This window comes from Piliocolobus tephrosceles, chromosome 15 (assembly GCF_002776525.5).
Source record: "Piliocolobus tephrosceles isolate RC106 chromosome 15, ASM277652v3, whole genome shotgun sequence".
NCBI lineage: Eukaryota > Metazoa > Chordata > Mammalia > Primates > Cercopithecidae > Piliocolobus > Piliocolobus tephrosceles.
The window spans coordinates 107,978,397-107,994,877 of record NC_045448.1 but is presented as its reverse complement, the minus strand read 5'-3'; the positions used below and the strand labels follow the sequence as shown (position 1 = coordinate 107,994,877).

The 16,481-nt window shown below is 44.6% G+C and overlaps 1 protein-coding gene across 1 annotated transcript in view; it reads right to left on the bottom strand.

The window, feature by feature from the left end:
* Window positions 1-8,166: 8,166 nt before the first annotated feature.
* LOC113220347 overlaps window positions 8,167-16,481 on the bottom strand; it is a 10,398-nt gene continuing 2,083 nt past the window's right edge. The window contains exons 3-4 of the mRNA XM_026449281.1: window positions 16,273-16,367; window positions 8,167-8,251 (exon numbers count right to left, since the gene is read on the bottom strand). Of these exons, the coding sequence (XP_026305066.1) occupies window positions 8,167-8,251; window positions 16,273-16,367 (180 nt within the window). The remainder of the gene's footprint in view (window positions 8,252-16,272; window positions 16,368-16,481) is intronic.

Below are 16,481 nucleotides of genomic sequence, written 5' to 3'. Positions count from 1 at the left end.
TCTTGCAGTTAAGATAGAGGAGGGCCACTGTCTCCTGCCTGCCCCTGGGAACTGAATGTCTTGGTATAAAACCCGATTGTACATTTGTTCAATTCTGAGATAGGAGAAAAACCGCCCTGTGGCGGGAAGCGAGACATGTTGGCAGCAATGCTGCTCCATTATCCTTTGCTCCACCACTGAGATGTTTGGGCGGACAGAAACATAAATCTGGCCTATGTGCAAATCCAGGCATAGCACCTCCCCTTGAACTTAATTATGACATAGATTCTTTTGCTCACATGTTTTCTTGCTGACGTTCTCCCTATTATCACCCTGCTCTCTTACCGCATTCCTCTTGCTGAGATAATGAAAATCATAATCAATAAAAACTGAGGGAACTCAGAGACTGGTGCCGGTGCAGGTCCTTGGTATGCTGACTGCTGGTCTCCTGGGCCCACTGTTGTTTCTCTATACTTTGCTTCTGTGTCTTACCTCTTTTCTCAGTCTCTCATGCCATCTGACGAGACATACCCACAGGTGTGGAGGGGCAGGCCACCCCTTCATACATCTCCTATTTTTCTTCATATACCACTTTTCGAAATGCTCTTCTTTTGGCTGTTCACATGATTAACTTCCTTCTTTCAGATCTTAGTTTAAACATCAATTCTAGATGACCACTCTTAAGGATCTCTCTGAAGCCCCTATCCCAACTCCCACTCATTATTTCCTTCACTGCACTCATCACCATCTGTTGCATTTTGTTTGTTTCTTTGCCATCTGTGTAGCAGAATATAAGCATCATGAGGGCAGGGACTATGACTGTCTTAGGCATTCGAGTTTCAGTGACTTACTGTGCCCAGCACTTAACAGGCACACTAGATGATAAATAGCTAAAGCATGAATAACTGAACCGTGTTTAGTGGGCTAAATGCCTACTTTCCACTTCTAATCTCTATTTCTCTTTTCCATTGCTATTTTTCACTCTGTCCCTGTTGTTTTTCTTTTAAGGAGTTACCAATCAATCAGCCAGTATTTTGTACTTGTTCTTAATACATACAATACTTTCTTCTTAACTAGCACTCAAAGCTGTGATCTCTATTTGCTATTTATTTTAGACCAGAAGACCAGACATAAAAGCCAGAACTCCACTCAAAGGCAGGATGTTTCTAAAAAAGTAAAATCACTAAATACATTAATGAAAAACTCTGAAAAGATTGTCCTCTGGGTCCTGCACTTATCCCTGAAAAGCTTGAGGGGAGAAAGAAGAAAACCCATTCAGGGAAATGAAAAATCTGCCCCCGTATGTTTATTGCGGCACTATTCACAATAGCAAAGACTTGGAATCAACCCAAATGTCCATCAGTGACAGACTGGATTAAGAAAATGTGGCACATATACACCATGGAATACTATGCAGCCATAAAAAAGGATGAGTTTGCGTCCTTTGTAGGGACATGGATGCAGCTGGAAACCATCATTCTTAGCAAACTATCACAAGAAGAGAAAACCAAACACCGCATGTTCTCACTCATAGGTGGGAACTGAACAATGAGTTCACTTGGACTCGGGAAGGGGAACATCACACAATGGGGCCTATCATGGGGAGGGGGGAGGGATTGCATTGGGGAGTTATACCTGATATAAATGATGAATTGATGGGTGCTGACGAGTTGATGGGTGCAGCACACCAACATGGCACAAGTATACATATGTAACAAACCTGCACGTTATGCACATGTACCCTAGAACTTAAAGTATAATAAAAAAAAAAAAAAAAGAAAAAGAAAAATCTGCCCCCAAGGAGGCAAAGACCTACTCCTGCCAAGAAAACCAACAGTAAGGGGAAGAACTTTGAATGCAGCGTGTGTGGGAAAACCTGATATAACCACGTATTCGTCACCCATCATCAAAGGACTCACAGTGGAGGAAAGCCCTATGACTGTCAAGAATGCAGAAAGGATCCGCGCCAAGATGGTTGAATAGGAAGAGCTCCAGCCTCCAGCTCCCAGCATGAGCGACACAGAAGACATGTGATTTCTGCATTTCCAACTGAGGTATGGGGTTCATCTCACTGGGGCATGTCAGACAGTGGGTGCAGGACAGTGGGTGCAGCTCAACGAGTGAGAGCCGAAGCAGAATGAGGCCTCGCCTCACCCAGGAAGCACAAGGGGGAAGGGAATTCCCTTTCCTAGCCAAGGGAAACCGTGACACACAACACCTGGAAAATTGGGTCACTCCCACCCTAACACTGCGCTTTACCAAGGGTCTTAGCAAACGGCACACCAGGAGATTATATCCTGCGCTTGACTCGGAGGGTCCCACACCCACAGAGCCTCCCTCATTGCTACCACAGCAGTCTGAGATCTAACTGCAAGGCGGCAGCAAGGCTAAGGGAGGGGTGCCCACCATTGCTGAGGCTTCAGTAGGTAAGCAAAGCGGCCAGGAAGCTCGAACTGGGTGGAGCCCACTGCAGCTCAGGGAGGCCTGCCTGCCTCTGTAGACACCACATCTGGGGACAGGGCATAGCCAAACAAAAGGCAGCAGAAACCTCTGCAGATGTAAATGTCCCTGTCTGACAGCTTTAAGGAGAGTAGTGGTTTTCTCAGCATAGAGTTTGAGATCTGAGAATGGACAGAGTGTCTGCTCAAGTAGGTCCCTGACCTCCAAGTAGCCTAACTGGGAGACATCCCCCACTAGGGGCAGACTGACACCTCACACCTCACACGGCTGGGTACACCTCTGAGACGAAGCTTCCAAGGAACGATCAGACAGCAACATTTGCTGTTCTGCAATATTCACTCTTCTGCAGCCTCTGCTGCTGACACTCAGGCAAAGAGGGTCTGGAGTGGACCTCCAGAAAACTCCAACAGACCTGCACCTGAGGGTCCTGACTGTTAGAAGGAAAAATAAACAGAAAGGACATCCACACCAAAACCCCATCTGTACGTCACCATCATCAAAGACCAAAGGTAGATAAAACCACAAAGATGGGGAAAAAGTAGTACAGAAAAGCTGGAAATTCTAAAAAACAGAGCAGCTCTCCCTCTCCAAAGGAACACAGATCCTTGCCAGCAATGGAACAAAGCTGGATGGAGAATCACTTTGACGAGTTGAGAGAAGACTTGAGACAATCAAACTTCTCTGAGCTAAAGGAAGAATTGTGAACCTAGCACAAAGAAACAAAAAACTTGAAAAAAGATTTGACAAATGGCTAACTAGAATAACCAATGCAGAGAAGTCCTTAAACAACCTGATAGAGATGAAAACCATGACATGAGAACTACGTGACAAATGCACAAGCTTCAGTAACCGACTCAATCAACTGGAAGAAAGGGTATCAGTGATTGAAGATCAAATGAATAAAACGAAGCGAGAAGTTTAGAGAAAAAAGAGTAAAAAGAAAAGGACAAATCCTCCAAGAAATACGGGACTATGTGAAAAGACCAAATCTATGTCTGATTGGTGTACCTGAAAGTGACAGGGAGAATGGAACCACATTGGAAAGCACTCTGCAGGATATTATCCAGGAGAACTTTCCCAACCTAGCAGGGCAGGCCAACATTCAAATTCAGGAAATACACAGAATGCCACAAAGATACTCCTCGAGAAGAGCAACTGCAAGACACATAACTGTCAGATTCACCAAAGTTGAAATGAAGGAAAAAATGCGAAGGGCAGACAGAGAGAAAGGTCGGGTTACCCACAAAGGGAAGCCCATCAGACTAACAGCACATCTCTCAGCAGAAACTCCACAAGCCAGAAGAGTGGGGGCCAATATTCAACATTCTTAAAGAAAAGAACTTTCAACCCAGAATTTCATATCCAGCCAAACTAAGCTTCGTAAGTGAAGGAGAAATAAAATCCTTTACAGACAAGCAAATGCTGAGAGATTTTGTCACCACCAGGCCTGCCCTATGAGAGCTCCTGAAGGAAGCCCTAAACATGGAAAGGAACAACCGGTACCAGCCACTGCAAAAACACGCCAAAATGTCGATGCTAGGAAGAAACTGCATCAACTAACAAGCAAAATAACCAGCTAACATCACAATGACAGGATCATATTCACACATAACAATATTAACCTTAAATGTAAATAGGCTAAATGCTCCAATTAAAAGACACAGACTGGCAAACTGGATAGAGTCAAGACTAATCAGTGTGCTGTAGTCAGGAGACCCATCTTACATGCAGATACACACATAGGTTCAAAATCAAGGGATGGAGGAAGATCTACCAAGCAAATGGAAAACAAAAACAGTTTGCAATCCTAGTCTCTGACAAAACAGACTTTAAACCAACAAAGATCAAAAGCAACAAAAAAGGCCATTACATAATGATAAAGGGATCAATTCAACAAGAAGAGCTAACTATCCTAAATATATACGCACCCAATACCGGAGCACCTAGATTCATAAAGCAAGTCCTTATAGACTTACAAAGAGACTTAAACTCCCACAAAATAATAATAGGAGTCTTTAACACACCACTGTCAACATTAGACAGATCAACGAGACAGAAAGTTAACAAGGATATCCAGGAATTGAACTCAGCTCTGCACCAAGCAGACCTAATAGACATCTACAGAACTCTCCACCCCAAATCAACAGAATATACATTCTTCTCAGCACCACATCGCACTTATTCCAAAATTGACCACATAGTTGGAAGTAAAGCACTCCTCAGCAAATGTAAAAGAACAGAAATTATAACAAACTGTCTCTCAGACCACAGTGCAATTAAACTAGTACTCAGGACTAAGAAACTCAATCAAAATCACTCAAGTACATGGAAACTGAACAATTTGCTCCTGAATGACTACTGGGTAAATAACGAAATGAAGGCAGAAATAAAGATGTTCTTTGAAACCAATGAGAACAAAGATACAATACACCAGAATCTCTGGGACACATATAAAGCAGTGTGTAGAGGGAAATTTATAGCACTAAATGCCCACAAGAGAAAGGAGAAAAGATCTAAAATTGACACCCTAACATCACAATTAAAAGAACTAGAGAAGCAAGAGCAAACACATTCAAAAGCTAGCAGAAGGCAAGAAATAACTAAGATGAGAGCGGAACTGAAGGAGATAGAGACACAAAAAAACCCTTCAAAAAATCAATGAATCCTGGAGCTGGTTTTTTGAAAAGATTAACAAAACTGATAGACTGCTAGCAAGACTAATAAAGAAGAAAAGAGAGAAGAATCAAATAGACCCAATAAAAAATGATAAAGGGGATATCACCACCGAGCCCACAGAAATACAAACTACCATCAGAGAATACTATAAACACCTCTATACAAATAAACTAGAAAACCTTGAAGAAATGGATAAATTCCTGGACATGTACACTCTCCCAAGACTAAACCAGGAAGAAGTTGAATCCCTGAATAGACCAATAGCAGTCTCTGAAATTGAGGCAATAATTAATAGCCTACCAACCAAAAAAAGTCCAGGACCAGATGGATTCACAGCTGAATTCTGCCAGAGGTACAAGGAGGAGCTTGTACCATTCTTTCTGAAATTATTCCAATCAACAGAAAAAGAGGTAATCCTCCCTAACTCATTTTATCAGGCCAACATCATCCTGATACCAAAGCCTGGTAGAGACACAACAAAAAAAGAGAATTTTAGACCAATATCCCTGATGAACACCGATGCAAAAATCCTCAATAAAATACTGGCAAACCAAATCCAGAAGCACATCAAAAAGCTTATCCACCATGATCAAGTGGGCTTCATCCCTGGGATGTAAGGCTGGTTCAACATATGCAAATCAATAAACGTAATCCATCATATAAACAGAACCAAAGACAAAAACCACATGATGATCTCAACAGATGCAGAAAAGGCCTTTGACAAAATTCAACAGCACTTCATGATAAAAAAAAAAAAAAAACTCTTAATAAATTCGGTATTGATAGAACATACCTCAAAATAATAAGAGCTATTTATGACAAACCCACAGCCAATATCATACTGAATGGGCAAAAACTGGAAGCATTCCCCTTGAAAACTGGCACAAGACAAGGATGCCCTCTCTCACCACTCCTATTCAACATAGTGTTGGAAGTTCTGGCCACGGAAATCAGGCAAGAGAAAGAAATAAAGGGTTTTCAATTAGGAAAAGAGGAAGTCAAATTGTCCCTGTTTGCAGATGACATGATTGTATATTTAGAAAACCCCATATAGAAGAAAACCTAGGTAACACCATTCAGGACATAGGCACGGGCAAGGACCTCATGTCTAAAACACCAAAAGCAATGACAGCAAAAGCCAAAATTGACAAATAGGATCTAATTAAACTAAAGAGCCTCTGCACAGCAAAAGAAACTACCATCAGAGTGAACAGGCAACCTACAGAATGGGAGGAAATTTTGGCAATCTACCCATCTGACAAAGGGCTAGTATCTAGAACCTACAAAGAACTCAAACAAATTTACAAGAAAATAACAAACAACCTCTTCAAAAACTGGGCAAGGCATATGAACAGACATTTCTCAAAAGAAGACATTCATGCAGCCAACAGACACATCAAAAAATGCTCATCATCACTTACCATCAGAGAAATGCAAATCAAAACCACAATGAGATACCATCTCACACCAGTTAGAATGGGGATCATTAAAAAGTCAGGAAACAACACGTGCTGGAGAGGATGTGGAGAAATAGGAACACTTTTACACTGTTGGTGGGACTGTAAACTAGTTCAACCACTGTGGAAGACGGTGTGGCAATTCCTCAAGGATCTAGAACTAGAAATACCATTTGACCCAGCAATCCCATTACTGGGTATACACCCAAAGGATTATAAATCATGCTGCTATAAAGACACATGCACACATATGTTATTGCGGCACTATTTACAATAGCAAAGACTTGGAACCAACCCAAATGTCCATCAATGACAGACTGGATTAAGAAATTGTGGCACATATTCACCATGGAATACTATGCAGCCATTAAAAAAAAGATGAGTTCATGTCCTTTGTAGGGACATGGATGCAGCTGGAAACCATCATACTGAGCAAACTATCACAAGAACAGAAAACCAAACACCACATGTTCTCACTGATAGGTGGGAACTGAACAATGAGAACACTTGGACACAGGAAGGGGAACATCACATACTGGGGCCTGTCACGGGGTTGGGGGAGGGCAAGGGACAGCATTAGGAGATATACCTAATGTAAATGACGAGTTAATGGGTGCAGCACAGCAACATGGCACATGTATACACATGTAACAAACCTGCACTCTGTGCACATGTACCTAGAACTTAAAGTATAATAAAAAAGAAAAAAAAAAAAGAATGCAGAAAAGCCTTCAGCTGTAGGAGCCTTAAGAAAAACCTGATGTCAGCCGGCGTGGTGGTTCATGCCTGTAATCTCAGCACTTTGGGAGGATCACTTGTGCCTAGGAGTTTGAGACCAGCTTGAGCAACGTAGTGAGACCTTGTCTCCTTAACATTAAAATGGAAAAAAGAAACAACTGATGTCACACCCTGGGAAGAGTCCCTTTGAATGCAATGAAAACTTTCTACAACTGATTAACCCTTACTGGACATCGGTGAACTCATTCTGGAGAAAGTCTTTATGAATGCACAGCGTGTGGAGAACCCTTCAGCGGGAAAGGCATTCTGGCCACAGCTAACCTGCCCTGGAGAGTGGCCCTAGGAATGCAGGGGTAGGGCAGAGCTCTGTTGGACCATTCATCCCTCATTCGACACAGGACAGTGCACACTGTAGAGACGCATCCCGAAGATAACGACCGTGGGAAGGTTTTCTTTGACGGCTCATCCCATAATCAGCATCAGAAAATTCATAGTGGAGACAAGCCCCATGAATGCATTGCATGTAGAAAACCTTCCTGCAGAAAAGGTGGCTGACTCTCCAGAGTGCACCCTGGAGAGAAGCTCCACGAGTGCAGCACCTGTGGGAAAGTTTTCAGTCGCAAATCCTCTATCACCCAACATCAGTGATGTGTATGAAAATCAGGCTTCCGGGTACCGTGGAGGTGCTTCAGCCAGACAAGCAGTCCCCAGAGAGACTCAGCACATGTTTGTTCAAGGTAATGGCAATTTCTGTTTGAGCACCTTCTATTAACTGCTTATCCTCACACCTCCATTTGGTGCCACAGTCTTCATCAATAGTCTCAATTAACCATGCCATACGCTTCGTTGGGATACCTCAAATTTGAGATGATGCCTGGAGGATCCCCAAATTGGTCAGAAGCTCTCCAATCAATATGCTTTGCAGGTGTTTGAAGGAGACCCTAAGATAGGCAACAGACATGTTATTTATTTATTTATCACAAGGCTGAATGCTGCAGGAGAACAAGAGCTCCTTCATATCTGTGTATTGCTGTGTTCCCAGTGTGGTGCCTGGCACTCATCATATATTTTCTTTCTTTCTTTTTTTTTTTGGGATGGAGTCTCGCTCTGTCACCCAGGCTGGAGTGCAGCGGTGCAATCTCAACTCACTGCAATCTCCACCTCCCAGGTTCAGGCAATTCTCCTGCCTCAGCCTCCTGAGTAGCTGGGACTACAGACGCCCGCCACCATATACCTGGTTAACTTTTGTATTTTTAGTAGAGACGAGGTTTCACCATATTGGCCAGGCTGGTCTCGAACTCCTGATCTCGTGATCCATTCACCTCAGCCTCCCAAAGTGCTGGGATGATAGGCATGAACCACTGTGCCTGGCCTCATCATGTATTCTCTAAATGAATGAATACCTGAGAACTTGAGCCAAAAATCAAATGCACTTATACAACTAGAAACTTTAGTAAGAAAATAAACATCAAAGAAAATGTGGTGCTTATACACAATGGAGTACTATTCAGCCATAAAAAAGAATGAGAGCCTGTCATTTGCAACAACATGGATAGAACTGGAGGTTATTATGCTAAGTGAAATAAGTCAGGCACAAAGACAAACATCACCTGCTCTCACTTATTTGTGGGATCTAAAAAACAATTGAACTTATGGACATAGAGAGTAGAAGGATGGTTACCAGAGGCTGCAAAGAGTAGTGGGGGGTAGAAGGGAGATGGGGATGGTTAATGGGTACAAAAAAGATGGAAAGAATGGGCGGGGCACAGTGGCTCACACCTGTAATCCTAGTACTTTCGAAGGCTGAAGCGGGCAGATCATGAGGTCAGGAGATTGAGACCATCCTGGCTAACACAGTGAAACCCCGTCTCTATAGGCATGGTGATGGGCACCTGTAGTCCCAGCTACTTGGGAGGCTGAGGCAGGAGAATGGCGTGAACCCAGGAGGTGGAGCTTGCAGTGAGCCGAGATCGCGCCACTGCACTCCAGCCTGGGCGACAGAGCAAGACTCCGTCTCAGAAAAAAAAAAAAAAAAGATAAGAAACATCAAGTTTCTATGTACTTAGAACTGCTAATGCCTTCACTATAGCTGTGCTGTGAGCTCTTCATCTGCTCCTCTTGTCTCTTCCTGGAGCTCTGATTCTGGTTATGCGCTCCTGTTCTTCACTCGGCTCAGGACCCTGTGTTTCCCTTTACTTGTGGTCTTCTGACCCCAGACCTGACCTCTGAGTTCTTGAAAACAAATCCATCACCCAACTATCCTTGTTTCTACAGTGGTGGTGGTTGTTTCATCTTCGTTTAATTTTATTGATAACCAAGCTTCCTTAGTCTGGTTCTGCCATTCACAGCACCCTGGATATAGCCCCTTCCCTTTCTCTCTCTCTTTTGTTTTTTTTCTTCTTGAGATGGATTCTTGCTCTGTCTCCCAGGATGGAGTGCAATGGTGCAATCTCAGCTCACTGCAACCTCCACCTCCCAGGTTCAAGTGATTCTCCTGCCTCAGCCTCCCGAGTAGCTGGGACTACAGGCGCATGCCACCACATCCAGCTAATTTTTGTATTTTTAGTAGAGGCAGGGTTTCACCATGTTGGCCAGGATGGTCTCAATCTCTTGATCTCATGATCCGCCTGCCTCGGCCTCCCAAAGTGTTGGGATTATAGGCAGGAGCCACTGTGCCAGACCTTTCCCTTTCTCACTATATATTCACTTGCAGCTGTGGAAGGAAAACATGTTCATCCCAAAAAGTTCCGAGTCCTCTGCAGCATCCAGGCACAGCCGTGGCAGCTGGGTGGGGTCCCAGGCTGAAGAGGTTAGCCACTGTGAAAATGGCCACAGGAAATGGGGCTGTGTCTCATCTCAAAGAAAACCACAGAGTCAAAGTTAACTCCAGACACTGCTTGTCCACAAATGGTCATCCCTCAGTACCAAAGCAACAGACACGAGGATATGACTGAAAGCCAGGCCTATGAGACATGGTGTCCTCCTCCTTGCCCTCAACATCAGTACCATGAAGCCAAAACACAGACTGTCCTGTCCACACCTACACAACAGAGACTTAGATCAGCTTCCTCACATCTATGGCTTTAAGAATTCCTGCTTAGGAACAAAGCAGTCATTTCAGACAGCAGCTGAGAGTGTGTGAGCACCAGGATGAGGAGGAGGATAGGCTCTTGTTATCCAGGCATTAAAAAGCATAATTATTTTAATTTCTTGTCCCATATTGGCACTCCTGTGGATGAAGGATAGAGAATTAGCATGGCCCTCCCTGCTTCCATCCTGTAAATGAGCAGGAATGTGGAACTTCAGGCAGGATAAATGGAGTGATGGTAAACCCCAGTAGCAGAGGCCTCAAAAAAATCAGTCCTCATGATGATCAAATATCTGGCCCCTGGTGTGGTACCCAGCCTGTTGAACATGCCAGAGGTGCCATATAAAGATGTGGATTCCTCCCCATCATACTTGTGTACAAAACCTGTGCAGAGTCTGCAGAAGATGCAAAAAGCCATCTACTCTAAGATCAGAAGTTCAGTGTTTCGAGCCACCTTATAGATTCTCATGATAAAGTAGCTGGCAAGAGCTAAAGTGTTGACAAAGAGCACTGAGTAATGCTTCCTGCGGCAGAAGCTGTTTGTGTCTAGCCAGAAGTCATTCTTCACCTCCTTAATGATAGGAACTCTGGTTGTATTCTGAGCAGCAGAACACCCACATATATTTCTTGGCTTCTTTTGCAGCTAGGTATAGCTAATCAGGCCAATGAAATATTGATAAATCAAATATCAGGTGAATGCTATGCTGATAAAAATCAAATTTTTTGGATAGGACTTCCGGTCGGGTACTTAAAAGAAAGAGTAACAGCTAGGAAACTCCCTTTTGGCCTTGTCTTTTCCTTCTTTCTACCTGGAATGTGGAGTTAACGGCTGGAACCCCAACAGCCACCTTGTGGCTTTGAGGACATAAGCCATGCCTTAAGGATGGCAGAGGAGAAAAACAGAAGATGCCTGATTCCCCGATAATCTTACAGAGCCTTCATCTCAGCCCTGGACTGCCTACTTCTGGACTTGAAAGTGAGAGAATAAAACCCGATGTAATTAACCATTGTACTTAACAGCCAAAGGAAGTTCCTGTCAAACTTTCCAAAACAATACATAGATTCCATAGAAAAACAGCTAAGTCTTCCATCCTCATATTGGGACCAGAAGGGAGGTGGGCAGTGCCTCACTGTGTGGCTGGCTGACCTCAGAAGCTTTATAGTCAGCTCCAGAGCACTGACGCCTCCAGGACTGTAGCTCCCAAGGGCAGAATAATAGTCACGGAGGAGGCATGGACCTTCCCTGTCCCCACAGTCCAGCATCATTCTTTGCAAATCCCTCATAAGTATCTGAGAGTTCAATCCCAGCATCTTTCAAACATCCTTTGGCTAGTTCTCTTCAGGCCAACTTCTCTGCCACTCTTACTAAAAATAAATCCATTCATCCATATAAAACTATCTTTTCAAAGTACACGCAGAATGAATTATAAACAAAACATACAACCACACTGTTCACAGTTGGCTAACTGGTTGCCAAGAGTCATTTCAATATGGAGTTCTTGACTATTATTACGCCTGGCTGTGGAGACGCCTGATGACCCTCGAGGTCTACTACTTACCTCACTCTGTTGTTTGGAGGTGGTGAAAGGGACATCCCAAGCATCCTCTCGGTGCAAGAGAATGACAGGATATAGGCTGGAAGGTGTTTCTCATCTAAAGGTCTATTTGTTTTCCTCACAACATGGGTGCCCATTCCTGCTATTTCTTTCCTAATAACCCCCAACAGCTGCCCTGCTAGGAAATGGGAGTTTTCCATAACTCCCTTGAAAAGCCGTATCAGTAAGTCTATCTGATGGAAGCACGGATGGAAATAAGACCCCCTCTATTGATTATGACCTTTTGAGTTTCAAAGAATCCATAATACTCGTTTAGCTATTGTGGGGGAACAAGCCAAGCAGATATCAGCAAACCAAAGACAGGCTAAAACCAGCCCTGAATGTCCTGTGTCTGGGCAAAGTGGGTGTGGACCACTGTACCACCTGGCTTGACAGAAACTGCCCATATAGACCTCCAGGTTCCAGATATCTTTGCATGCTTCAGTCTTCATGGTTGCTCCTTTCAAATACCAGATAAAATGCCAGATCAGCATTTACCAGGTTCCAGAAGTCCATCTGGTTATTGCTTGTGATGTCAGCAGCTGTCTTGGCCTCATTCTGTGGCTCTTTTCCGGACTGCTGTTTGCAACAGCTCCTCTACCACCAACGTGAGTTCATCAGTCAGAGATGGCCAGAAATTTCACAAGTAAATTCCTGCTATACTAGGGTTCTTTAAGGCTCTGGCCATGACACTAAGGCTCCTTGAGCAACTCTAAGACAGTAAGAGAGTAAGGGATTTGCTTCCTTGAAGTTCCTGGTGCTAGGACCAGAGCCCCTGTGTCATTCTCCCCCAGGGGCTTGTCTCCAGGCTCCTCTTCGCTTGATCCAGGCCTGTGCCTCTGCCTTCATCACGTGATCCTAGCCACTGCTCCTGCTCCACCATGAGTCACTGCTCCTGGCCCACAGTTCTCCCTCGCAACAATGCTGCCATTAGAGGGACCAGGGGTCACAGGCAGTCATGCTCCTAGTCTTGGCCCAAATTCCCTAGGAAATAGAGCTTGAGGCAAGGATTAAGAGCTGGTGCTTTATGAGGTGCAAACCTAGGGCAACATGAGTGAGGAAAAGGGAGTGAAGCAGGAAAGGATGGGAAGAAATGCAAGATCATGTTTGCCTGTCGACTTTTACTTCACCAGCTGGGAGAGAGATTCTTCAGCATGTGCATCTACTCGGCTCTGTAAGAAGCCCACATTCCAGTGTATGTGCAGCGACCGTGCCTCGGAGCAGTAATGGGTACAGGGAAGCCGAAGGAATTAATCTGATCGGCTCCCTCCACCTCTCGGACGCCCCCACACTTCAGGTGGTATCACCCAGCCACTCCTAGGGAAGCCAGACCCCACAACCCACTGTATGGCCCTTCAACAAGGATGGAAGTGGTGTGAGGGGTCCGAAACCCGAGTGTGCAGCCCTTTGGCCTTCGGCTGGCAGGAGGAGAGCCTGGCACTCCCAGGCAGGTAACCGTCCAGCTGCAGGTGGTGCAAACAGAAGAGCTGAGTGGACTGAGAGGCCCTGGCAGCTGAAGTGGAGCAAATGGCCGAGGGTCTCTGCAGAGGCCTAAGGGAGGTGACGAGGCACAAGACACAGGCCCAATGAACTCCCTCTGTTGCTTCACTCCAAGCCTGACTTCCTGCCTCAGGTCTGCCTGCCTCTCACACTATCTGAGGCCTTTGGCACCTCTCTCTCTCTTACGTTCCCCAAATTCACCCGTTTGTCCTTCAGTCACTGATCATGTCAGTACTAGTAAATATTCTGGGGATGCTCCTTCCCCGGGGAGCCTGATCCCTGGTGCATGTGCACTGGGGGACACTCAACAAATAAAATTAATAATTATAATATCAGAAAGAGATAGGTGCTATGGAAAAGCAATAAAGTAACGAAGGACAAAAGGGCTTCACAGAGATGGTGAACAGAGGCTTGGCACTGGTGAGAGAGCAAGCCTGGCGGCCACGTGGGAGAAGGATTATGCAGACTGAGGCGTGGTGGCGGCGCCTGTAGTCCCAGCTACTCGGGAGGCTGAGGCAGGAGAACGTCTTGAACCCAGGAGGCAGAGGTTGCAGTGAGCCGAGATCGCGCCACTGCACTCCAGCCTGGGTGACAGAATGAGATTCTGTCTCAAAAAAAAAGAGTAGAGCCAACAGAATATTCTGAGGAACTGGATGTGCGGCATGAGATAAAGAAAATGGTGACTCCAAGCTATCTGAATTGAGCAACCAAAGGATCAGGTTGCTATTTACTGAGGTGGGGAAACTGTAGGGGGAAGAGGTTTGGCAGTGGAGAAGGGGGAACAGCAGAGGTTCACTTTTGAACATGCTACATTAAAGATGTTTATGAAACATCAAATCCAGAGGTGGAGGAGACAGCTCAAGGTCAGGGTTTGGACAAGCCCAGGCTGGAGATACAAACTGGAAGCTGACCACATTTGGGTGGTATTTAGAGCATGTGGGTGGAACAAGATCATCTAAGAGTAGGCACTGCTATCCTAGTGTTGACAGAAGAAGAGAGGCCCAAGGCCTGAGCTCTGGGGCATTTCAACATTTGGTTGGTTCTCAGATGAGCAGCTTCAGCATCATCTGGGAAGTTGGTGGAAACACAAATTCTCAGGAACCACCTCAGACCACCTGAATGGGGGTGGAGTTCAGCACTGTGTTTTAACAAGACTTTCAGATGACTCTGATTACCATATAATTGTGTGCCACAAAACAGCATTTCAGTCAATGGCAGACCACATATATGATGGTGGTTCCAAACAATTATAATGAAGCTGAAAAATTCCTATTGCCTAATAACGTCGTAGCCATTAGCACAATACATTACTCGTGCTTGTGACGATGCTGGTGTAAACAGGCCTACTGACTGTCAGTTGTACAAAACTACAGCAATACAATTATCTACAGTATATAATATTTGCTAATGATAATAAACGACTATGTTACTGGTTTAAGTACTTACTATACTATACCTTTTATCATTATTTTAGAGTATACTCAGTATACTCCTACTTTATAAGAAAAACAGTTAACTGTAAAACAGCCTCAGAGAGGTCCTTCGGGAGGTACCCCAGAAGCAGGCATTGCTATCCCAGGAGATGACAGCTCCATGCCTGTTACTGCTCTTGAAGACCTTCCACTGGGACAAGATATGAAGGTGGAAGACAATGAGATTGAAGACCCTGACCTTGCATAGGCCTAGGCTAATAATGTGTGTGTTTGTGCCTTAGTTCTTAGCTTTTTCTTTTCTTCTTCTTTTTTTTTTTTGAGATGGAGTGTTTCTCTGTCACCCAGGCTGGAGTGCAGTGGCACGATCTCGGCTCACTGCAACCTTTGCCTCCTGGGTTCAAGAGATTCTCCAGTCTCACAGCCTCCGAAGTAACTGGGATTACAGGCTTGTTCCACCACACCCGGCTAATTTTTGTATGTTTAGTAGAGACAGGGTTTCGCCATGTTGGCCAGGCTGGACTCGAACTCCTGATAGGTGATCTGCCCGCCACCACACCTGGCCAGAAAAGGTAACTTATTGAAGGGCAATTCTTTTTATAAATTTAATGTAGCCTAAGTGTGCAACAGTTATAAAGTCTACAGTAGTGTATAGTAATGTCATAGGCCTTCACATTCACTCACCATTCAATGACACACCCAGAGCTGACCACCCAATAGTCCCATAGACAAGTTTTTTTTTTTTTTTTTTGATAAACATAGAATGTGTCCCTTCTAGTCTTAAAGCTTGAAACTTAAATTTGTTTTGTCTGAGTTCCTTCCTCAGGAAAGAACTCCAGGCCTCTCAAAAGTATCAAAGAACGGGCTGGGCACGGTGGCTCACGCCTCTAATCCCTGCACTTTAGGAGGCCGAGATGGGTGGATCACCTGAGGTCAGGAGTTCAAGACCAGCCTGGTCAACATGATGAAACCCCGTCTCTACTAAAAATACAAAAAATTAGCCGGGCGTGGTGGCAGGCGCCTGTAATCCCAGCTACTCAGGAGGCTGAGGCAGGAGAATCGCTTGAACCTGGGGAGGCGGAGACTGCAGTGAGCCAAGATCGTGCCACTACACTCCAGCCTGGACAACAAGAATGAAACTTCATCTCAAAAAAAAAAAAAAAAAAAGTATCAAAGAAGGGAAACTCATCAGATCACTACATTCAGACAGTGAGACACCAGGCCTCTCATGCTTCATGATTGCCATCCTACCTCTTCTGAGTTCCTATTTTCCCACACATTGTTACATTTCTTCCCTGCTATATAAACTCCTAACTTTAGTGGGTCAAGGAGATGAATTTGATACTGACCTCCCATCTTCCAGGCTGCAGCACCCAATAATCATCTCAGTCATTGGCTTCCTGTGCTGTGAGATCATGGTCTCACCTGCCGTGAGTGGCAGGACCTAGACATACAACAAAAAAAGTTAACTGTAAAACAGCCTCAGAGAGGTCCTTCGGGAATTATCCTGGAAGCAGGCATTGCTATTTTGGGAGATGACAGTGTTTGGTAACAGAGT